Source organism: Leopardus geoffroyi, chromosome D2 (genome assembly GCF_018350155.1).
Source record: "Leopardus geoffroyi isolate Oge1 chromosome D2, O.geoffroyi_Oge1_pat1.0, whole genome shotgun sequence".
Taxonomy (NCBI): Eukaryota; Metazoa; Chordata; class Mammalia; order Carnivora; family Felidae; genus Leopardus; species Leopardus geoffroyi.
The window spans coordinates 13,569,736-13,594,814 of record NC_059334.1 but is presented as its reverse complement, the minus strand read 5'-3'; the positions used below and the strand labels follow the sequence as shown (position 1 = coordinate 13,594,814).

The 25,079-nt window shown below is 38.8% G+C and overlaps 1 protein-coding gene across 9 annotated transcripts in view; it reads right to left on the bottom strand.

Moving 5' to 3' along the window:
• Positions 1-25,079, bottom strand: part of ARID4B (AT-rich interaction domain 4B) — a 156,840-nt gene that overhangs the window by 6,239 nt on the left and 125,522 nt on the right. For 7 of the 9 annotated variants that reach the window (XM_045437301.1, XM_045437307.1, XM_045437303.1 and 4 more), the window contains 6 exons: positions 22,275-22,359; positions 20,384-20,582; positions 11,245-12,459; positions 7,798-7,911; positions 5,328-5,543; positions 3,599-3,745 (listed from right to left, as the gene is read on the bottom strand). In XM_045437301.1, the coding sequence (XP_045293257.1) occupies positions 3,599-3,745; positions 5,328-5,543; positions 7,798-7,911; positions 11,245-12,459; positions 20,384-20,582; positions 22,275-22,359 (1,976 nt within the window). Of the gene's footprint in view, positions 1-3,598; positions 3,746-5,327; positions 5,544-6,984; positions 7,141-7,797; positions 7,912-10,734; positions 10,849-11,244; positions 12,460-20,383; positions 20,583-22,274; positions 22,360-25,079 lie in introns of those variants that run through there. The other 2 variants (XR_006701384.1, XM_045437309.1) reach the window with 2 other exon arrangements.

The window sequence follows — 25,079 nt, the reverse complement described above, 5'->3', positions numbered from 1 at the left end:
AATCCCTGTTCTAGAGGAATGTCCTCTCCAGCCTCTAGAGATAGGATATGCAAATTTAACATGTGTAGCTATAACTTTACTTTGAAAATATAAGTAGAAGCACCATAGTATAGTGTTTGACTTTTGATTATTTTTTTAATTAATTAATTTATTTTTTATTTTTAATATGAAATTTACTGTCAAAGAGACAGAGCATGCAGGCAGGGGAGGCACAGAGAGAGAGGGAGACACAGAATCCAAAGCAGGCCGAGGTTCTGAGCTGTCAGCACAGAGCCTGATGCAGGGCTTGAACTCGAAAACCATGAGATCATGACCTGAGCCAAAGTCAGACACTTAAGTGACTGAGCCACCCAGCCACCCCTCTTGATTATTTTTTTTTAACACTTAACAACTTACCTTAGGAGACTGTTCCTTATTGGTACATATATAGATCTACCTCTTTTTCTTTTCAAAGTTGAATAGTATTCCATTATATTTATGAACTTTAACTTATTTAATTCTAGTGTCTTCCTGTTGCTAACAACAATATAATAAATATTTCGAGCGTTACAAATAAAATTTTAAATGTCTACTTCTTCTTATTCCATGCAATGTATCACTTGATAATACAATTTAAATAATTTCTATCTGTTATTATAAATATTACCATGACAAACTTCTTTATCATCACATATTTCTCCTTGGGACCTATTCTTAGAACCGGAATTAGCTAGTTCTCCAAATACATAGTCAAACTGTTTTCCATAATAATTGTGCCAATGCTTCCAGCAATGCATAAAATATAAATTTCACCGTATTTTCCTAGCACTGGTTTCAATTATACTTTTTTTTTTTGGCTAGGAATAGTACCCTATTTGATTTGCATTTCTTTGAACAGCTGAGATAGTCATTTTCCACTGATATTTTAAATAGTATTTAGGAACTGACTTTTACTGCTAACTCCCCAGGGAAGGCATCCATTTATAAGAATCACTTGCTACAGAGAATCTATGGTGACCACACATACAAACACTTTCAGAGGAGCTGTTTCTGGGTAGACATCTTACTACATGAAAACACTCTAACAAGGCTTAGGCGATGGAAGAATAAGGAGCGCTGGCACAAGAATTTAAATAGTATGCTTATAGTTGATTTTTAATTATTTTTAAATGGTTACGTATCAGGGGAGGGGCGCCTAGGCGGCTGCTCAGTCGATTAAGCATCGGACTCTTGATTTCAGCTCAGGTTATGATCTCATGGTTCGCAGGATCGATCTCATGGTTCGCAGGATTGAGCCCCGCACTGGGCTCTGTGCTGATAGTGTGGAGCCTACATGGGAATTGCTTTCCCTCTCTCTCTCTGCCCCTCCCCTGCTTGTGTGTGCATTCTCTCTCAAGATAAACTTAAAAAAAATGGTTACCTATCAAATAAAACCCTGATCCCCTTCCTTTGACAGAATGCTTCTGTATATACTTTCTATATATTAACATTTAATTTCTTTTCGAATCACTCCATGACCCAGACTTTCAGTCTCTCCACAAATTAAAAAGCCTAGACAAAGGTGGAGAGGTATAGGACTTATCACAACAGCAGAAAAGGGAACGAAGAACATTCTTCTGAAGAAAAAGAAAATGAAAATCAAAGTGCTTTGACTTTCATCAGAGAATGGGAGCAGTGGAAACAGAGGACGGTCGGGGAGGCATAATCATAAGCTTGCAATGACTTTGTCCCCCCACCCCCGCCCCTAGGGTCCCCTTTCTCTGTTCCCTTCATAGCAAACGTGAGATTTTTCCTAGAGAGTCACCATCTCTACTTCCTTGCCTCCCCCTCTCTTCTGAATCAGCTTTAGACCAGCTTCTGCACCTCCACAGCTCACAGTACATGCTCTCAAAAAGGCCACGGATGATTCCAGCACGGCCCAGCCACTGACCGCTTTGCTGGCCTTTCAGCAGCATTTGGCACAGATGACCACTGGCCTCCTCAACTCTTGGCCACCTTCATCGGTTTTCTTCATTCAAGGCTACTCCTCACGTCTTGCTAGTCTTCTCCCTCTCAGCCCTACTTGTAAAAGCTGGCTTGCCCCAGCTCTCCTTGTTTTGTACCCACATTTGTCTTCTAGGTGATCTATTCAAGTATTGGGGCTTAACAAACCACTTACAGTTAACTACTGTTATTATGGCCAGGCAATGACTTAAAAATTTTCTCTCTAGTCCTGCCTTCCCACTGAGCTACATGCTTACGTACCCCACTGTCTACCTGGCATCCCACTTGGATGCCTACTAGGCATTTCAAAAAGTAACATGGTAAAAACAAAACGTATGATCCTGTGTTCCTCAACCCACAATGTTACCTTTTCTAGGTCCTCCTCGGTTTCCAAAGTCAGCACCAAGTAGCCATTTGTTCCTGCTGGAAACCTACAAATCATCTCAATTCCTCTTTGCCCCACCCACACCATATCCATCAGCAAGCGCTATGAACACGGACTGCTCTCCATCTTCCCTGCAAGTACCCCAGTCAAGGCACTGTCGCCCGCTCCCCAAAGCCACTGCGATGGGCTTCCTAATCGACAGACACTGCTTCCTTCTACCCCTGACCCTCTAGAGTCTGCTTTCTACACAGCAGGTGATCTTTAAGTACTATGAATAGACCATGTCATTTCCCTGTTTAAAACTTTGAAACAGCTCTCTCACTTAGAATAAAATCTCCACCCCTCATCCTTGCCTATAAGGCCCCACAGGAGTCGGCCTCTGCCTACCTAGCTGATGTTTCCACTGCTTTCACCACAATGATTTTCTTCCTGCTTCCGAAAGGCACCAAATGTATTCCCTCATAGCAGATGTTCTCACCCTGGGGTGATTTTGCCCCCTAGAGGATACCTGAAAAATGTCTCGAGACATTTTTGGTTGTCACAACTGTAGGTTGCTGCTGGCATCCAGTGTGTAGAGGCCAGCGATGCTGCTAAGCATCTTGCGGTGCACAGACCTCTCCCCGCCCCCCCTGCCCTGCCCCGCCCCCCCATCCCGTCAGCAAAGACTTACCCGGCCCCAAAATGTCAAAAGTTCCAATACTGTTTTCTCTGCCCAGGACTCTTTTATGGACTGAGCACCGTGTCTCCCCAAATTTCTATGTTGAAGCCCTAACTTCCAACGTGACAGTATTTGGAGATAAGCAATACGTTTCCTGTTGTTTAAGACCCCAGTCGTGGTACTTCGTTATGGCAGCCCTGGCAGACTAAGAGAACTCTTTTCCCCCAGATTTAACTTCTCTCGCTTCCTCTGGTCATTCAGGTCTCAATGAACATGTCCTGATCATTTGTAACCTAACCCAACCCATCCAATCTCTGCCTTAACATTACTCTCTTCACAGTGCTGTTCACTATCTGAAATCTTATTTGTTTTGTTTTGTTTTTTAAAGCAGACTATCTATAAACTCCATGAAAGTGAACATTGTGACTTGTGACTTGAGATCATTTTTTCCTTAAATTCTTCCCCATTTTATAGATGAGGAAAATAAAGCAGAGCGATTAAAGAACTTGCCCGAAGACCCAGACATAAACTCACATGAATCTAACTGTAGGGTCGTAAACTGCTGGTTTAAGTAAAGGAAGGTTAACACTTACTTTCTCTCTCTTTCTTCTTTAAACGCTTTCTCCTCCGATCAATGGAAGCTACTTCAGATTTTAATGACAGATAATGTTTTCTGATTTCCTGAAGTTTCTCTTGAAGAATTGTGATGCGTTCAGCACTTGTCATGTTTTCCAAGTCCGCTGCGAATTTAAAACTTTCATCAGTATGTATTTTTAATCAAAATTTTACCGTATAAAAGAAAGCATGTAGTATGGTTGTAGAAAAATGTCAAGACAGATAAACTAAAACCAAGGCTTGTGAACATTTGTTTCCCTGAGATTTTTTTTTCTAGCTAGAACATGAGAAACTATGCCTACATAAGGGCGCCTGGCTGGCTCAGTTAGTGGAGCACGTGAGTCTTGATCTCATGGTTGTAGGCTCTAGCCCCACACTGGGTTTAGAGATTCCTTAAAAATAAAATCTTTAGGGGTGTCAGGGCGGTTCAGTGGGTTAAGCCTCTGACTCTTGATTTCAGCTCAGGTTATGATCCCAGAGTCATGGATCAGCCCCAAGTCAGGGTCCATGCTGAGTGTGGAACCTGCTTAAGATATTCATTCATTCTCTCTCATTCTCTCTCTCTTTCTCTTCCCTCCCTCCCTCCCTCTCCCCTACATGCATTCTGTCTCTCTCCCTCTCTCAAAAATGTAAATAAATAAATAAAATAGGGGCGCCGGGGTGGCTCAGTCGGTTAAGTGTCCAACTTTGGCTCAGGTCATGATCTCAGTTTGTGGGTTCAAGCCCCACGCTGGGCTCTGTGCTAACAGCTCAGAGTCTGGAGCCCACTTAGGAGTCTGTGTCTCCCTCTCTCTCTGCCCCTCCCCTGCTTGTACTCTGTTTCTCTCTCAAAAATAAACATTAAATAAATAAATACACACATACGTACGTACATACATACATACATAAAATAATCTTTTTAAAAAAGGTATGCCTATATATGCCTGGTACATAATACATGCATGGTATCTGTTGAATGTATGCATGTGTAGAATTAAAAACCTTATAACCTAAACATGCATGCTAAAAATTCCTCATTCATATACAGTATCACCACAATGTATCACTAAAACTTATACTTGGAAAGACACCAAAATGTTAAAATTGAATATATTTTTGAATGTCAGGACTGTGGATAAATTTTTCTCTTTTGGCCTCTTTTTGTTCTTTCTTTAGATTTTTATGAGTATGTGTAATGTGTGGTTGTTTTTGTTTTTTTTTTTTTTGAGTATATATAACTTTTAAGTTGTAGGAAAATTTTTAAAAGCTCTAAAGACCAGTTTTCAATTTCCTAAGAATATCTCTGTGTGTGAGAAACGCTGGGATAATCTTTTTCGAAAAGTGTTTATTACGGAGATTTCTCATATAAACAAAAGTATAGAGAATATAGAATAATAGAGTCCCATATACCACCACCCAGCTTCAGTGATTAGCAATTATGGCAAATCTTGTCTTATTTATACCCCATCTACTCCCACCCCCAAGACTAGGTTGTTTTAAAGCAAATTTCTAATATCATATCATAAATATCTACTCAATGTTGGTATCTGCCTGAATTGCCTTAAAATTTTTCTCTTAGCAATTTGTTTATTCAAATCAAGATCCAAATATGCTCTCGACACTACAACTGGTCATGATGTCTCAAGTTTGGTTACAGCCTCTTTTTCAGAGGGATTAGCCTCAAAATTACTAGGCTGAAGCTTCTTCCTCTTACTAGGTGTCACTTACACATCTGAAAACTCCATTTGTAAACTTTGGGTAGTCGATTACTGGGTTCCTTGAGATCAGGATCCTTGTCACCATTCTTTCCACATTTTCCAGGGGACTGTGTCCTGGCCGGAGATTTGGTACTGTGAGACTTCATTCCAGTAGAAACTGATTTGACTGACTGAGTCTTCGTTACACTTTCCCCAGCAGAAAGTTCTTCACTATCACTACTGTTTGCTGAAATAAAAGTAGAAAGAAAAGCGTGAGTAAACAGAAAAGTAACAAAAAAATTGTCACAGACTTTAGTGAAAAATTAATTTAAAAATTAACTGCATGAATTTATTACTCAAATAAATACCTTGCTTTATAGACCCTGCCTAGAAACCTGGAAAATTGTCATGTATAAATACAGTAGCATCTCAGTTTAGGAAAACAAAACCAAAACCAAAAAATGCTTCTTACCTGAATTGCCAATAATAATTTTTTTTAAAAAACATTCAAACTAATCTTCCGTTATACCTGGTAGACTATCAAATGTATCATAATTATAGATTTGAATGGCTTTTTATTCTATTAGATTACTATATATAAAATAGAATACAGCATCTTTTTAAGTGACTCATTGTAGCAACTTAATTTTCACATTTTGGGTTGTATACAGAACAGGTACATGTAACACTTTTTCTACTCCTCTGGCCACAAGCAAACAATGAAAGATAATCATGAAATTCCTTAAAAAAACTTCTTTGGGAATGAACTCTAAACTTTGATGTGTACAATGATTTTTTTTCCTTAAGTAACTCCTACGTCGTAGCTTGTGGACTAAAATAAACCATCAGTTATACTCTGGTAAATATATTCACTATGAAGATTTCACAAATCTGCAAAATAATTATGTTACAACTGCCTTTGCTGATTAAAGCCTCAGTACTGGAACAGAAAGGCTTAACCTTGACTGTTTAACCATGTGAATGAGTAGATGATGGGATTGATATTTCCATGGATTACCTTTCTGGATACAAAGTATTATCTTAGATTCCATGAGTTAGTTCAACTTTACTAAATTTTTCTCAGAGAATGGCTTCCTCATTCTGATTTATCAAGCCTTAAGCCCAATAATTAAAATGGGAGAATATAATTAACTGTTACTGCTACAGAACAGTGTTTGAATACAATTAAATATACCCACTATACCGCTTAATTATAGGAATACATTAACTGACTCGTTGAAGAGGAGCCCTCCTAGGACCTGTCATTAAATGGTAAAGTCTTGAAGACAAAAACATCACTGTGTAGTAACACTTTAAATATCCTGTTGGTTATTCCAAATAATTGGTGATCAATTTGGCATGTATTTATTGATTCTTTATCTACTGACAGCTACCCCAAAAAAGGCATAGTCGGGCTCTCAAAGCCTGACAAGTATTCTAGACAGGAAAGGTAGACAGCAACTCCTCCCACTGTGGTGTTTTGAGAATGAAGAAACTCCACCACTCCTTTACACACATCTCGAAAGGATCCCCCCCAAATCCCCCCACTGCTGCTCTGGAAGCCCTGGCAACTGCTAGCTAAGCCACCCAAGGCTTGGCCCCGCTCTGATGCAGTGGTCTGCCTCAGCCCGGCTTTCACGGCCTTGCTGAGCACAGCCGCCCGGGGCCCCGAGGGACGCCATATTCACCGCCTGGAAGTCATATGGGCTCAGCAGAACCTCGGGGAGCTGGCCGCATAACCCTTTTCTGCACTGAAGTGCAGCCAAGCCGGCCGATAGCAAAGGTCAGGCAGTGGAGGTGGCAGGAGTCTCCTGGAAGAGCAGCAGGAGGTCAGTGTGGGGCACCTGAAAAAAAATTCTTTACATATTTTCTGCTTCTCACTTTGTCTACAAAAGAGAGATTAAATGTGCAGCTCTCAGGAGAAATACAGTATATAAATTCCTGCTGGTCAACAAACAGAGCCATTACTAATGTTAAATCTTTAGTACTGCTTCTAGCTGCTCTTGGGACACAGAGTTTGGGGTACGAACGACAAAAGTAATAGACTGGACTTGTTGGAGGTACAGCTCTAAAGCTACCTTGATTGTTCTCTTCCAGTCTGATTTTGCCTTGAAGAATTACAAAGCAATCAATTTCACTGTAATAAAAATAATATATAATTGAAGCATTTTCAATTATATGTGATACATACAATGGCAATTGGAAAAACTGTGGGACATAAAACTAACAAAGATGTTGAGTTTACATTACACTGGCTATTATTTTAAAAAGGATTACCTGGTCATTCATCAGCAATCAATACCACTGCTGAATAACACCAGACTGCTTAATCCTAGAATTTACCTAGGATCAGAAGACTTCTGTGTGATTTTTTTGACGGTAGAGACAAAAATCAAAATATTTAACTATCCCATATCCTGAATACCCCTTTCTTAATGGGGGGAGGGGAAACATATCCGCCATTATTTTTATACATAAATAATTAGAGGTTTCACACTTACTGCCTTTTCCCTTTTTTTTGTTGTTTACCACTGCTGCTTTATGGCTTCGCTTCTGCTTTTTTGATGAACTTCCTCCTCCCTGAGATTCTTTCCCTCTTTTCTGACCTGTACAGGCTACGATGGAAAAGAAATGATTAAGTAACACAAAATAAAATCAAGCTTTCCTAGGTATAACTTAATCTCACATTTTAGAAGCATAGAACAATTCTCAAACTATGCATGTTCTTTATGAGCTTTACAAATTATCATAGAATTACTATAATTTTTAGAATAAATTGCCATTAATTGAATTATTACACATAATAAAAGAGTTATAAAAAAGCAAATAAAGTATGCACATCCTTCTTAGAAAAATCAGATACAAACTAAAAATAGTTCTCAATATAGAACTGGGAGTTTATGAGTCTAGTAACTCCAAAAATAGGTAAATGATGAAAATAAAAACTGAAATTTGCAAAAATTCAATAGAACCAAAATATTAAGATTTGATTACAGATGAAAACATTAATGATATAGCTTACAATGATATTAACAACTTTAAAATACCATCATATTAATGGGATAAATTTTAGTAGTAATTCACACTTAGCTGTTTTACCAATTTATTTATTTTAACAGTAACTTCACTGCCAGGGCACTGGTTAACACATATACCATTTATAAATCCAGCATAATAATCCTATGAAACGTTTCACCTTCTTGGTAGGAAATTATCCTGAAACTTCATAAATGTCTTCCTTTTCTTCAAGGACTAGCCCACATCCTACATCTTCACTAAGACTTTCCATGACCGGCCAGGCTTCATGGCTTGACAACTACTCCAAACTATAGTTTCAGTACATTTTTCTCTATACTATTAACTTGGTCCACAGCATCTACTGTGTTTCTATGTATTTCTAATTATATATATATCGTCTACCAGACTATCTTTTCCGGAGATTAATAAAGTCCTGTTTCTATTCAGTACAATGAAATACTATACTGTATACTACTATAGTATTAAAATACTACAATGACATGATACAGATGTGATAAAAATTATGTCATGTTTGCTACAAAAAATATTTCTTAGTCCTGTTAGGAACGATAATATCAGTCGAGTATATAAGACATGGCTTCCTTGGTCAAAAACGGAATAGGCCATTAACTGTTTTGTTTGCAACTTCTAGACTGTTTTTTAATTACATCTTAGCAATAACTTCTTCTAAAGCTATTTTAATATAACAACTTAAATAAAACACAAAGAAGGTGATGAAGATAATGACTATATTGAAGCACAGAATCAAATATAATTGTCAGGTTTCTCCCTAAAAGAGTTTTAATTCTGAAGCTTTCAGCTGCAAGAAATAAAGATAATGGAAGCCACTGGATGTAAGTAAGTAAATGTAAGCCAACTGGAGGGAAATCCTAAATCTAAATTGTAAAATTTACATTTTTACTTCTGACACAATGTGAATTCTCTGGTATCGGTAGACAAATTTCTTAAAATAAGGCCATATGAAATAAACGCTTAAGAATTTCTTTCTTTTTAAAAAAAAAATTTTTTTTTTAACGTTTATTCGTTTTTGAGAGACATAGACATAGACAGAGACAGAGCGAGCATGAGCGGGAGAGGAGCACAGAGAGAGGGAGACACAGAATCTGAAGCAGTCTCCAGGCTCTGAGCTGTCAGCACAGAGCCTGACACGGGGCTCGAACCCACGAACTGCGAGATTATGACCTGAGCCGAAGTTGGAAGCTCAACCGACTGAGCCACCCAGGCGCCCCAAGAATTTATTTCTAAAGAGAGATCAATTCTCTCTTTGCTCTGGTATAGCAGATGGTCTCTGTTACCCTAAATTTGGGAGTACTTCTAAAGTTTCTTTTTGTTTTCAATTTATTTTGAGAGAGAGAGAGAAAGAGAAAGAGAGAGAGAGAGAATATCCCATGACTCACTGAACCATGAGATCGTGACCTGAGCCAAGACTAAGAGTTGGACGCTTAACCGACTGAGCCACCCAGGCGCCCCAGGAGTATTTCTTAAGTTGCATTCTTTTCAACCTAGTCAAGATTAAGATTCAAAAGGGCAATGCTAACCTGCTTCTATCAGAAGCTACTGTATCTCTTTTTTATGGCACATATACTGTAGCTGTATGTGTGAATGTGAAAAACCAAAGAAGATCCCAATTGAACTGCAATTATATCTTTTACTTAATATTTATTTTTTATTTTTATTTTATTATTTTTTTTAAGTTTATTTATTTTTTTTGAGACAAAGAGAGACAGAGCATGAACGGGGGAGGGTCAGAGAGACAGGGAGACACAGAATCAGAAGCAGGCTCCAGGCTCTGAGCCATCAGCCCAGAGCCCGACGCGGGGCTCGAACTCACAGACTGCGAGATCGTGACCTGAGCTGAAGTCGGACGCTTAACCGACTGAGCCACCCAGGTGCCCCAATATTTATTTTTTAAAAAGAAATGTTTTAAGTCAAGATTTGTGTGACAATGTTCCATCAAGTGTATCTAACTAAAGCTGGAAAAAGAGAAAAAGGAAAAAAAAATTTGTGTGAGAAAATTAGGAATTAACTCACCTGATCTGTATCACATCTCTTTAAGCTTAGCTAAAAATCTCAAACTGGCATAATAAAAACCGGTATGTTACATAAAGTACACGTCCTATCTTTACAGTGAAAAAGTAGGTTTCAAAGCCAACTGTCGGCGTATATTCTATTCATCTAAAGACACCTGAATGAAGTGATCTGTAAGAAGAATGAAGACACAAGAATAGCTATGGCAAAATCCAAGGGCACCAATACTTTTCAAAGTACTAATTTGGGTTTCCACTTTTAACAACTTCACGGAAAATCAAAAAAGTATTACTGGAGGGTAACATACACATTGCTCCTTCGATTTGGAAGCTATGCATCTAAGAAAGCATCAAATTCCTTTACAAACTCACACAAGTTAGTCAGGCTTGAAAATCAGTTTGACACGGTTGTCTGAGGAAAGCAGTGCCTGGACAGTTGGTTGCTCCAAACCCCTACATACAGTATTTGGTTAAGGGTGGAGGGGTCTGTCAACAAATCAAAATGTTTGTGAGAAAACGCACATCGGTTACAATTGCGAAAACAACGTTACAGATACATATTGAAGCTGCTCATGCCACATAGTCAACCAGCGTATAAGGAATCTTCAAAAAGGTGTGGATTTGGGCCTGGGTGCGTGCCCAGCACGTGCTCTGGTCCCCTGGGGATGTCACGGACAGCTCACGCACGGGACGGAAAGTCCCCCCCAAGCTTTTCAGCGCATTCGCTATCCGTTACTCAAAGCACCCTTCCAATTTCCATTTTTACCGCGTTCACTCAAGGACTTCACTTCTGCGCCTCGTGCTCTAACGAGCGCTACCGTGAAGCCCTTGGAAACGTCAGAAGGTTCTACACTACGCCAACGGACACGGCTCGGCCCTCACCTCTGTCGGGGTGCTCTGGTTCCGGCTGATTGCTGCCGCTGGAGCTCACGCTGGCGTCAAAGCCTGCCGGCGAGCTGGTCCCTTCCGACTGGAGGTCCTGCAGCTCCCCCGCGACACTGTCCACCTCAATTGTGCTATCGGTCTCACTCTTGATACTGCGAACCTCTTCTTGGTTCGGGGCCAGCGGCTCCGACACGGTCACCGAAGACTGCTGCCGACTGGCTTCCGTTACAGTGACCGAGGAAGGCGACTCGGGGGTGGTAGGGGGGGTGTTGAGCACGGAGTTGCTGCCGCTGCTGGGAAATTCCGCTTTTTTGTCAGTGACCTCCGCCGGCTTCTCCTCGGCGGGCTTACTGTCGGCGCCGGCCGGCGGCGGTGTTTCCAGCTCGGCGCTGGGTGGGCAGCCCTCCTCCTCGGCCACCGGCTGCAACGAGCCCTCTGCGGACGCCTCCTCGGGGGCGGGATGGGGCGGGGAGGCTGCCGCCTCAGTGTCCGAGTCTGAAAAGAGCTCCTTCAGAGTCTTCTTCGGCCACTGTCCCTGAATGCTCGACCACACGTCTTTCCGATCTTTAGCTCTGCTGTTCTGAAGTCTCTCATCAGAGTTATTTAAAAGTTTTATCCTTTTTTCTGCCACTTCTGAAAATCCTGAATAGAAACCGGTTGTCCGTAGAGATTTTCGCTTTTCCTCCAAACCGTTGTATTTCTTCGTTGGCGTCATCTTTGTTTTTGATTTTTCGTCCTCCTCTTCATCCGAAGAGCTGTTGCTGCTGTTCTCTATGCAAAGTGATTCTTTGCTCTTGGCCTTCTCTTCCTTTTTGCCAGGCGATCCAGTTTTCAAACACTCCTCTGTAGTGCAATACCTTCTTTTACCACGTTTGACTTGAGGCTTTGAAGACTTCTCTGCGCTGTCCTTCTTACCATCTTTTCTCTTTTTTGTGATTTCATCGTCTTCTTCATAATCCGTATCTTCAGATAATCCTTCCAAATCTTTTCTTAATCTTTCTGGAGATTTTGACACTGCTTTGGAGATCACCGAATCTGCATGGACTTTGTTGTCTTCTAGCAAAGATGAACTGTTCTGTTCCTCTTTTGCAATAAGATCGTTTCTGGTATGGGCCAAATGATCGATCTTCGATTCCTCTTTGCCACTGTGATCTCTGTCTTGAGCACCTGTCTCATCCTCCTGCTCACTGTCTTCAGCAGAACTTTCAGAAGCTAGAAAAGAAGAAACACCGGTGAGTATAAGGACACCAGCAGTGCCTTCCCTGTGCATGGCCCTCTCTCTATATATTAGTCCCTATGTTTACAGTCCTCTTGGATTGCTAGGTTTCATCGTTATTTTGCAGGTGACGAAACTAAGCTTTGGAGATTTAAGAGACTCACACAACGATGGTAATTTTTTTTAAGGTAGGCTTCATGCCCAGCATGAGTTGGAACTCATGACCCGGAGATCGAGACGTTAGCTGAGATCAAGAGTCTGATGCTTAACTGACTGAGGCACCCAGGTGTCCCATGATGGTAATGTTGTGTACTGTGACCGTGGTTGTAGTTACACCACCATATATTTTTGCCAAAACACATCAAATGGTAAGCGTAAAAGTTGTGAATTTTATTGTTTGTAGGTTATACCTCAATAAAGCGGATTATGAAAAAGAAACTCCTCCAAATTTATGAGTAGAAAATAACTGCAGTCAGGATGTAATCCCGGGTTATTCTAACTTCAAAGTCTGTATATGAAATTGTAAGCTTCATTTTCTTTTTTTTTTTTAATTTTTTTTTTTTCAACGTTTATTTATTTTTGGGACAGAGAGAGACAGAGCATGAACGGGGGAGGGGCAGAGAGAGAGGGAGACACAGAATCGGAAACAGGCTCCAGGCTCTGAGCCATCAGCCCAGAGCCTGACGCGGGGCTCGAACTCACGGACCGCGAGATCGTGACCTGGCTGAAGTCGGACACTTAACCGACTGCGCCACCCAGGCGCCCCGTAAGCTTCATTTTCAATGTAGCAATGATTAGGCAAAGATTTGTGAACAATGAATTTCCAAATTGTTTTTTGTCTTTTTTTTTTTTTTATAAAAGAGAGAGGGAGCATGAGCGGGGGAGAGGGGCAGAGGGAAAGAGAATCTCAAGCAGGCTCCACGCCCAGCACAGAGCCCAAGGCGGGGCTCGATCCTATGACCCTGAGATCAGGACCTAAGCCAAAATCAAGAGTTGAATGTTTGACTGAGCCACCCAGGTGCCCTGTTTTCTACAATGTTTTGAAGAGTAGACCCAATTAACTTAAGTAACTGATACATTACATTAAAATATTTACAGAATTTATTTCTTGAAAGTAATCCATTTAGTAAATGGATTCAACTAAGTATAAAAAGTAATTGCCTTTATCGTGATTTTAATAAAACATTTACTGAGAAACTGCTACATGCCAGATACTTTGGTACGCTTTGCACAGACTGTCTGACTCAGTCTCACAAAAACCCTATGAGGGGTATATTATTATTAACCCCATTTTATAGTTTAGGAGACTAGGATTTAGAGAGGTTAAACCACTCCAAAGAGCTAGTAAAAGTAGAGAAGAAACAGAAACCTAAGTCATTTGGCTCCTGAATTTATAATTGTGACTACAACACTACCTATGTTCTTTAGCTAAGTTTGCTACAAGTAAAAAAGAACAGACACAATTAAAGTAGTTAAAAACATTTAAACGTTTCAATGTGTTTCTGTACAACTGAACTGTTTTAATTATCAAAGCACTGCACATATGACTAAAAACAAATGGAAACTCAATAGAAAACCAACAGCTCTTTTTCTTCCTTCCCAAGCCTCCAAAGTCTCAAAACCATGTTTTCTGATAGTATATAATTAAGAGATGTGCTCGCTTAGGAAGTTTAGCCTGCAATGAGCCATGGGTATTGTATTAATACTCCTATCTCCTGCCATACTTTCCATATATAGTTATCTTCAGTTAATTATTTAAAAAAAAAATTTTTTTAATGTTTTTATTTTTGAGACAGAGAGAGGCAGAGCATGAGCAGGGGAGGGGCAGAGAGAGAGGGAGACACAGAATCCAAAGCAGCCTCCAGGCTCTGAGCTGTGAGCACAGAGCCTGACGTGGGGCTCAAACTCATGGACTGTGAGATCATGACCTGAGCTGAATTAATTAAATATACATATATTTATATGTATATATATATACACACATATTATATACATACATATAATTATATACATATAACATATATATATTATATATTATATAATCTATAATATATATAACATATAATATATATACATATGTATGTATATATACATATGTATGTATATATGTGTATGTATAATATAAATAACATAATTAAATATACTGTTTATAATATACATAAATGTGGTTCACTACAGAAAGAAGCACCACACTTGACAAACTTCCTTCCTCATAGAGCCATTTCTCTAAGCTTCCAAAAGTCCTTCCTTTTGATGGTACATCTTCCTTTTCTAAGGCTTTGTCACATTTATTTCAGTTGCTCCATGCAGGCAAGCACTCCATCCAGCTCCCTTATTCACCGAATCTCTTTATCCTGAAGACCTACTTTCTACTCCATTTAGTTTGGTGGCTCTCTGGGTCTGCTCTAACAGCTATCATCTTAGTAATTCCCTTCATTACTTTCTTTTTTGCTTTTTTATATTTATTTATTTATTCTGAGAGAGAGGGAGAGAGCGCGAGCATGCACAGGGGAGGGGGAGGGGGGGGAGGGAGGGAGGGAGGGAGGGAGGGAGAGAGAGAGAGAGAGAGAGAGAGAGAGAGAGAATGAATCCCAAGCAGGCTCTATGCTGTCAGCACAGAGCCTGATGCTGTGCTCTGTCCCACGAACCCTGAGATCATGACCTGAGCCGAAATCAAGAGACAGACGCTTAACTGACTAAACCACCCAGGCCCCCCCACCTTCACTGCTTTCTCTTGACTGAGACCCACAGGTATGTGAATTGCCCATCTTCCTCCTTCTTGGTTTATTCCCAGATTGTCTTGGAGCACATCATCTAGTACTTTCCTTAAAAAGGCACAAGGAGGTAAATATTCTTTGTCCTTACGTGTCCAAATACATCTTTACTCTCAAATTTCATCGTTTTATCGATAGTTTAACCAGGTACAGACTTCAAAAATTTGAAGGTACTGCCCCTTGCCTTATAGTTTAAAAACACTACTTTCATTTATCTCCTCAACCATAGTGGTGGTTTTTTATTCCTGGTATTTTTAATTTCATAATAACGTACTGTGGCATGGTTCTTTATTCACGAATTTACCACGTACCGGGTAGGCTCGTTCAATTTAAAGATTCATGTCTGTCAGTTCTGGAGATTTTTCTTCTTTTAGTTACCTGTTTATTCCTCTGTCCACCTGAGGACTATTCTAGGATGATCTTAGTGATTGGTATGTATATGGCAGACTGGGGAGGAGAACCCACCACCACATATACAGCATTCTCTAAGACAGATAGAACTGCCACACTCTATATAATACAGCACGGAGTGATGAGGTACAAATCAAAAAATAAATAACATAGTCGTGAGACAGTTCATAAGAAAACTAGGGTTTCGCTTTTTCAAAATCCAACTGCTTTTTAGTTACTTATAACCAGGCATGCTGTTCCCATGGCTTCTTGATTCCTCAGGCGGATTCTAGCAGTAATGCTGGTGTCACTCTCCCCAGCGTGAAAAACAAAGATATACACACGTGAGTATACTCAAACCACAGTGGTGTGCGCGGTTACCTGTTCATTTCTTCCCCTCTGATTTCACTATTTACTATTCAGTATCACTCATCTTCTTACATTTCTATCACTGCTTTCTTACATTTTCTCAAAGTTTTCCTCGACTCCAAACTGTGTTTGACTGAATTTTAATTTCAATGTCTAATTCTAGGTGTTTCTTGCTCTCTGTTACTTTATCACTGTATCCTGTTCTTGTTTTACAGATGCTTACGGGTTTTCTGAGATTAATAATAACCGGAGAGAACTAATATGCTTCTTACCTTCATTATCTCTCTCCTCAAGGGTCACTCCTTCCGTCTTAGTTTCCACATTTTATGTGGGAGCTCTCCTTGACTGTTCACACTGAAGGATGACCTACTAAAACCTGACTGTATTGGTAGGGCTTATTAATGGATAAGCTTTCCATTAGGTGATTCAGCAGGGATCTAGTTTACTTGAGGGGATCTCTGGTGCCTAACTGTGAAACGTTATTCTCTAGAGATATTCAATCACTCCACAGAATTCCAACAATCACCCACCCTCTTGTTCTGTTCCCAGCTCATCTCATGCCAGGGAAGAGACTCCTAGCTATCTGTGTTCTACACTCATGGGTGGCCTCAATTTTTCTTTATATATGCATGTACATATACATATGCATTCATAGCAGCAATCATTTTTAAGCTGGAAATAACCTGAATGTCTTAAATTTGATCTATGGCCAAATCAAAAATAAAATTTACCAAAGAAAAGAGAAAATATGAAGAAGAGAATATGTGAAATGTTACAAATATGGCACTTGTGATGGTCATTGTTGAATTATGTACAATAGGAAAAATAATGAAAATAATCTAAATACCTTTTTTCATCAAGAATTAAATAAATAGCAATACAGCCATTCAGTTGTATGAATGTGCTGATATGAAAAGATTTATCAGTTCTACTATGCCAAGCCCCCCCGAAAAGGTGGGGTTTTGTAGTGTTAATGATCCCATTTATAAAAATATCATATCTGTGCATATGTATATATATTTGTTTGGGATATGTGTTAATGTGTTAATATGGAACATATTAATATATATTAATAATTATATATTACAACACACATATATCATACACGTGGCATGTTAACACAATTTCTGAAATAATACGCTAACAAAAATAGGGACAACAGGAGAGAACAACAGAATGCGTAAGCCAAAAAGCAGATGGATGAGAGTAAACAGACCCAAGCCAGCAGTGAATAGAGCTGAGAAAAAACCCAATTCTCCATGGACTCTTCAATAAAAATTGGCTGTATCAGGTGACTGTGAAAATGAAAAGTGGAGGAGGCAGCTTAACATAAGGAGCATCGGGTGAACATTATTCGAAAAGCATCTAGATCCCTAGGTCCTCACCCCTGCCATGGGTTGCCAGGTGACCACTCTTCTGGAGGTTTATTTTCTGAAGATGGTGAAGACAGGATTTCTGGCCTAGGCAATGCTAAGAACTATTGAAGGCGCAGGTACAGATGTGATGCTGAACTCAGTGGGATCAGTGAACTACAACTGCTAAGAATTTCCCCTCCTTCCTTCCCTAATCCTCAACTGGATCCTAAACGCTAGAAGACATTCTCTTACCTTCCAGTCAGGGCTGGAAGACTCTTTTCTCTGGGATGCAACTGGACTAAGAAAAAGACCTAAAGACCTGACAGTAGTCCTCTCCAAAAAATGGCCCACCCAGATTACCTTAGAGTGAAATTAACTCAAAGTTGACAAGTCCCAACCATGTGTTCAAGATTCCTAATCAGGAGAAGACAGCCAAGGAAAAAGTCCTTCAAAGGGAAGAGATCAAAACAATAAAGCAGGAAAAAGCAAACTGGAAGTAGCTAACCATGCAAAAGAAGAACAAAACATTTACAATATCCTTTGGAAAGAGCAAAACCAGAGAGGTTAAGATCTTGTACCCATCTTGAAAGAAGAGAATGGTATGAGAACATGTAGAAAATGAAGAGCTCTTCAAAATTAAAAATATACCAGCTGTCACCAAACATTACGGCAGTAAATTAAATAGTTTTTAAAAGGATAAGAGGATGGGGCACGAGGGTGGCTTATTAGTAGGTTGAGTGTCCAACTTTGGCTCAGGTCATGATCTCACGGTTCGTGAGTTCGAGCCCCACGTCGGGCTCGCTTCTGCCAGCCTGTTAGCATACAGCCTGCTTTGGATCCTCTGTCTCCCTCTCTCTGCCCTTTTGCCACTTGTGCTCTTCCCAAAATAAATATTTTTTAAATAATAAATGAAAGGATCAGAAGACAAAGTTGAGAAAATTTCCAAGAAATCAGAGAAAAAAGACCAAAGAATAACCTCATCCCCAAAACGATAAACATATTAAAATATACTACAGAAAATGCAATACTGATATAATGGTAAGTCAAAAAAATCCAAAACAAAAAACAACAGAGAACAGTAAAATGCAGAGGAAGAAATAATCAACAAAATAATTCAAGAAAAGCACCTGGAACAAAAAGGCTCAAGTTTCTAGAATGAAAAGAGTCTAGCAAGTACTCAAGACAGTGGATGAAAATATATCCACACAAGGCATAATCACCGTGAAATTTTAGGACATTAGAAACAAAGATTCCAGATTCCAAAGAGAAGCAAAAGCCAAAAACAAAAACAAAAACAAAAAAAACCCCAAAACAAAGAACAAAAAACCCCACAAAAAACCTAAGTGATAAAAAACAAGTCACACAGAAAGAATCAGGAATTGTAAGAGTTCTGAACTTCGACCAGAAACAACATCAGAAAAGACAGGTGAGGGGCACCTGGGTGGTTCAGTCAGTTTAGCATCTGACTCCTGATTTGGCTCAGATCATGATCTCACAGTTTGTGAGTTCAAGCCGCACATCGGGCTGTGCGCTGACAGTGCAGAGCCTGCTTGGGATTCTCTCTCCCCTTCTCTCGGCCCCTCCCCTGCTCACACACTCTCTCTCTCTCTTTCTGAAAATAAATAAACTAAAAAAAAAAAATTGAACAATGCTAATAAAATACTGAAGGAAAACCATTCAACTCAGCTAAACCATGCACAGAATAGATATTCTCAGATGCACACAGTCTCTAAAAATTTGCTTTCCTTCTCACTCACTTGTTCTTAAAAAGTTACTAGAGAATATGCTCCACCACAATGAGAGTATGCCGAGGGTAAAACAGACATGAGATGCCAGAACAAAGGAATTCCAAGGGCTCCTCTGAAGAGTGATCCCTAGAATAGGATCTCCCCAGGAAGCTATCTGTGTACCAGATGCAGAAGGAAACCAGTCCTACACAGTGTCCTTTCCAAAGAAATAGCAAGGACCACCATCACTAAGATGCCTGCTGCCACTACACTGTCCGAACGCGTTTAAATAGATTTAGCTTGTTTGAACAATGTGTTGATAAAACTTCAGCTCTCCCCTCTATGTCTTGCAAGGTGTTATTGGGATCAGTGGACTACATCATTGTACCCAGGAGAAATGCTTTGCTCTGACCTGCACCTGAAAGCTAGAAGTTCATTTGGTAAAGCCTAGAATCACAAAACACAGAGCGGCTCACTACCGCCACGCTCCTGTTCGTCCTGGCTGTGGTGAGCCCCGATGTTTCCCAGAACTCCCTTCTGACCCTGCCCCACTGAATTCCCTGAGAGATGCTTCTGCGAATTCTCAGAGCAGCTGAATATGAAACCAGAATATGACCTACAGACTCCGTTCACGTAACATTCTCAAGGAGCCTTCACAGCAAGGCTTGTGCTGGCTACTCTGTGTTTTAAAAATTCATCTGCTCTTTGGAAATATGTATTTATGTTTAATATATACATATATGTTTATTCAAAAGAAAAGTTAAGGAATGATCACACTAAAATCAGGATATTAATTACTTCTGGGGCAGAAATGCAAAATTCTTTTAAATAAATGTTATTTGTTCACCACTATGGTAGACACACCAACATTCATATTGTATTATTTAGTTATAGGTCATTCTGCCTCAAATATTAATAGGCAATAATGCTATCATAAAAGAGGATCATAACAGATGCAATCAAGATAAACAAAATTTGGTATTCTTAACAAAAAATTCAGTGCAATTTTATAGTCTAAAATTACCTAACACAAACCATGCTTTATGTGGCAACAGAAAGGACAGTACCTGAGAAAAAAAACACAGTACTATAGGGTAAATAATAAATTGTAACTAAAATTTAAGGATGCCTTTAGATCTACTAATAACAGAAGTACTTCCAAGCCTCAATCAATGGCTGATTTTATTTCAAGTAATAACAGGCAACAAAATTCTGGTCCAATTAAAAAACGGTACATCGCCTTTACAGAATTTAATTCGTAACAAAACACAGAGTTGCAAGCAACAGGGTATTTGTTAGGTTTACCTTGAAGTCCATTGAGGATAGAAGTAATTTCTATGGATTTAATGTGAGCTGTATCAGAATTTTTGGCATCAGTAAGATCCAGTTTAGATACCATTTCAGGAGATGGATTTGTCTGAAAAGGTGGTTTTGACAAGCGCCGAAGTTTACAGTTTTTTGGAGAGTATTTTTCATCTCTGTCTTTTTCTTTGTCTAATTTATTCTAGGTTAAGAAAAAAAGTATGCTATGTTAGCCATAGTTTATCATGAAGTATTTACTGTAACAATGCTAATACTCATTTTAAACTCAAAGTTGTATCACATATTAAATAATATGAAAAGAAAGAATATAAGAAGGCTCCTCTAAACAGCCAGAGGTGTTTTTTTCTTTTTTCCAAAGGTACTGCAGGATGAGCAAAAAGTTTTTGTCTAATATTTACATTTTAATTGTGGAAGTAAACCAGAGATCCTATGAACAATTCAGACTAAAACTTCATACTGCTAATAACTGGTGTTACAAATTCTTCAAAATTAAATCACAACAGGCTTAAATATTCATAAAAAAAATTTTCACCCAGTAGTTTTAAAACTTGTAACATTTTCAATATAAAATGTGGGCGGGGAGCGACAAAATTCCAAACATCTTCATTTAGTTGACAACTGGGAATAATAACTCTACAAATGATCTGTTGTGAAGTTAACTTGGAAGAAACCTACCTGTTCATTGATAAAGTAACATTTCTGGAAAAAATGAGAAATTTTCTCCAATTGACTGTTTACAAATAAGAGGAGCAGAGGCTAACTAAAATATTTCCTGGAAACTATTCTTTAAGTCTGGTCTTAAAATAATTTAGAGAAAAAAAATCACATTTAGACAAGCTTCCTGAATGACGATGTAGAGCATGATGGTGTAGCAGACAACTCTGAAATCCTGTTATACAGGTCTGACTATAGAATCTGTGGCTATTTTCACACTTCTCCCAAATAGAGTACATGACTATCACCATTATGGATGCACAGAAGATAATTCATTGCATATTATAGATGTTTTGGGATAATGGTTCTCCAAGGGTGGTCCCTGGACCAGCACCCTGAGTTGCAGCTACTGGGTTGCCATATCAAAACTTGAGAACCAGACCCAATTTTACAGTAAGAAAAGAGTAACTATGTTGGGGGAAAGCTTGCACTATTTGGGGCCAGTAGCAGGAAAGTAACAGTTCTTCACTGTGAATATGAAGACTGAATTTCAGAAGAACTACTAAGCACCTCAACTATATGTTACCTAATGAACGGTCAACTTTCTAATAAAACACTTAAAAGATTTAGTCTTAGAATATATAAGAGTAAGTCTATCATACATAAGAGGAACAGTAATTTCCATACAAGTTCATTAATAGAGTCCCCATGGTTCATCTACAGTATGGCTCACAGAGTCCTATGAACACATCCTAAGCTACTGCTAATACAGTCAGCTAAAGATGAAGAGAAAAAGAGAAGGTACAGATAGGCTCTCGTCTGCCTTCAGATACCTTCTTTTCTTCCTCTGAATAGTTTACAGCCCTCACACTAAGCCAGGCTCCCAGCCATACTATTTTATGGCTCCTAGCTGGAGATGAGAGGGGCAAAAAGGGATTGAAATAAGTGAAATCTGGCTGGGTGGTCTTACATGATGTTGGAACTACAAAAGCCTCAGAGATCATTTTTCCAAATGCCTTTTCCAAAGTATCATTTCCAAAATACCTTCCCATAAGGTGACAATATCGATTGTACCCAAATCTAGCACTTGATAAATTCGCTGTTTTAAGAGAGTATTTTCATTTCTACTAACACTGATGGCATCATTTTGGAGGAAAATTTCTGCAATTAACACCTATCATGTAGGAAAAAAAGTTCTTTTAGCAAAGTAAGCACTTACCTTTATTTTCTTCCGATGTTTTATCTTTGGCACATTTTTATCAGCAGGTCTTACTATTTTATCTGCTTTAATCCACTCATCATATCTAAAATGAAAGGAAATTAATATAAATATGCAAAACATCACAGAACTATGCCATATTAAAGAAAAATTCATAAATAGAATTGTAACATTTTAGAACAGGGAAGGACCTTGGAGACCATTTAGCTCAACTTCCTGGTTCAATGAATAAAGCTACCAAGGCCCCAAAAGAGAGATCAAGTGATTTGCCCAAGGACAGAATGTCAGCTTCTGGCTGAGCCAAGACCAGAAAGACCTCCTGAGGTCTAAACTGGCACTCCTGAGTCTGCTACACCAAAGAGAAACCAAACTTGTCTGTAAAGAAACCACAATATTTTCTGTCTTTTTGTTTTGTTTTTAAGCAGCCAGTAGACAGGTTTGTTTGGGGGTTTTTTTCTAGACACATCAGGAAGCTAAGTAATATGCTCTAGTTTTAAATGGCATCATGTGATAGAAGAGCATAATATTATAACTTCTGGACAATGCAAAATCACCTACAAAAAAACAAAAAAACAAAACCTTCTCATGAAACACTAGCAAAGTATACTTGGCCAAGTTTTTCAGTATTCTGAGATGCTTCCTACATGGACAGGCAGCTAAGAGTCAACAGCGCCGATGGCCTGTCCACTCAATGTTGACAGCCTGTGTTAGTTTCACAGGGTGCAACTTACTACTGACTGCAATAAAGCTATTTCTTTAAGACAAAAAAGAACGGCAGTTTATTTTTGTAAAAACTCCGCTAGAAAGAAGAAATATTAAAAACAAATTAACTTCTTTTTATGTTTAAAAAGAAGAAATGGAAAATGGAAAACTCACTGACTTTTTTAACTCCAGAACATGAACTGAAAATGAGCTTTTAAATTAAAATGTCCTCATTATTAGAGGCACTAAATGAAGTAATAAAGGCCCTAAGTCAGGAAGTAAATGACTTGGGTCATTATCTGACGAATAAATTATATTCTTGCTCTAAAGTAGGCCTGGAAAGTATGCCTACAGCCACTCCCAGGCAAAGTGACACTGGCTGGTGCAGCTGAGGGTACAATCCCACGCAAGGGATTATGTCTGTATCTGCTGGAAGCTGTTGAGGGCCATAATAATTACAGAGAATAAGGAAGAACACAATGAGTTCTAGAAAAGTCTTTACATAATCCCTGCTGGCTAGTTATGTGGCCCTTGCCAAGCCACTCTCAACATCAGACCTTGTGTAATCTGTACCAAATAAGACTGTATTAAAAAAATTAAGTAAGACTGCATATCACATAGTTTTTGAGAATCAAATATATGATAAGTACTTTGAAAATTTTTTAAACAAATATTATTATTCTACTTAACACACTCCTCTTGGTATTTATACTGGCACAGAAGCACCTACCTAAATATTTACAGTATTTTAACTTGCCCAGGAATACTGAAAACTGCATTATGCTTGAGATGAAAGCAATTTAGTTCCTACCAAAATTGGACTGAAGGTGGAAAATGAACAGAAAATATCTCTGCCCTCAGCAAAATTGAATATAAATTCCTAGAAGTTGCTGATTTGGATATAGTTATGGAAGTCATTGCTGTGGACTTTGTTTAAAAGAAAACAAAACAAGCTTCCTGTCTTCTTATGAGATAACTAAAGGTAGTTCATGATGGTTCTACATAATACCACATGAGCTAAACAAAGATATCGCAGTTTTTAGCTTTCTTAATTGAAGACACCTGTTATGTAGTTAGTTGTACAGTATCAGACATTTTTTACTACCAGTAAAAACACTACTCTATTCAACTTGGGTTTTTGACATGAATTATATTTCAAATTAGAGCAAAACAGTAGCTTTCAACTTAGGATCACCACCATGAGATATTGTATATTTGCATACGTTACATGGAGCACCAAATACATTAAACAAGCAAAAAAAAAAAAAAAGTTATTGTCTCCATAGTTGAAATGTTCACTGTGATAGAGGAAGACTTCTTTATGACTCAGAGATAATGGATGTTACTTAAATTCTCTTAGGAACAGGGTAGGAGAAACATATACATAAATAAAACAATGGCTACCCCCTTGGTACAGGCTGATGCCCACTGCATAAGCTCAGTTTACAGATGCTATCTGGTAAATCATTTTCTCCTCCACCCAGTTACAACGTAAGGATGCTATAAGAAGACTGGCTATCAGAAGAACTTAAAGTAGCGAGTTTGGATGGGGAAAGACTGTTGGACCAAGCAGAAAACAAAAAAAGAAAATTCTGGAATTAGATGAAACAATCTACACACACTTCCAAAATATCTGAACCGCAGTAATTAAACACTATGGTCTCACTATTTTGGATGACAATTTCGTCTTAAGATAATGAATATTCTGTATGGCTTTGGGAGATGCTTTGGAAAGTTCTTTAGATACACTTCCTATTGAAGTAATTCCATGGTAACTTATAGTCCTATAAGTATTAGCTAATATCATTTCTCCATTATTTGCCTCTTTCTGTTCTACTTTCTCAGTGCTTTTTGTCTGCTCAGGCATTCCCCCCATTCTGATACTATTCTTGTAGACTTTTTTTCTTTCCTGCACCAGATTTATTCTCCATTTTTATAAAATGTAGTGACACAGTATTATTATTGCTATTATAATTAATAGCCTCTGGAACTAGATCGTGCCTTAAAAACCAATGAATTTATTTCACAGATTCAGAAAACTCTGACCATGGAAGAAAATGGGACTTTGCAAACAATAGGCTTGCAAGAAAAGCACTCGGTAGG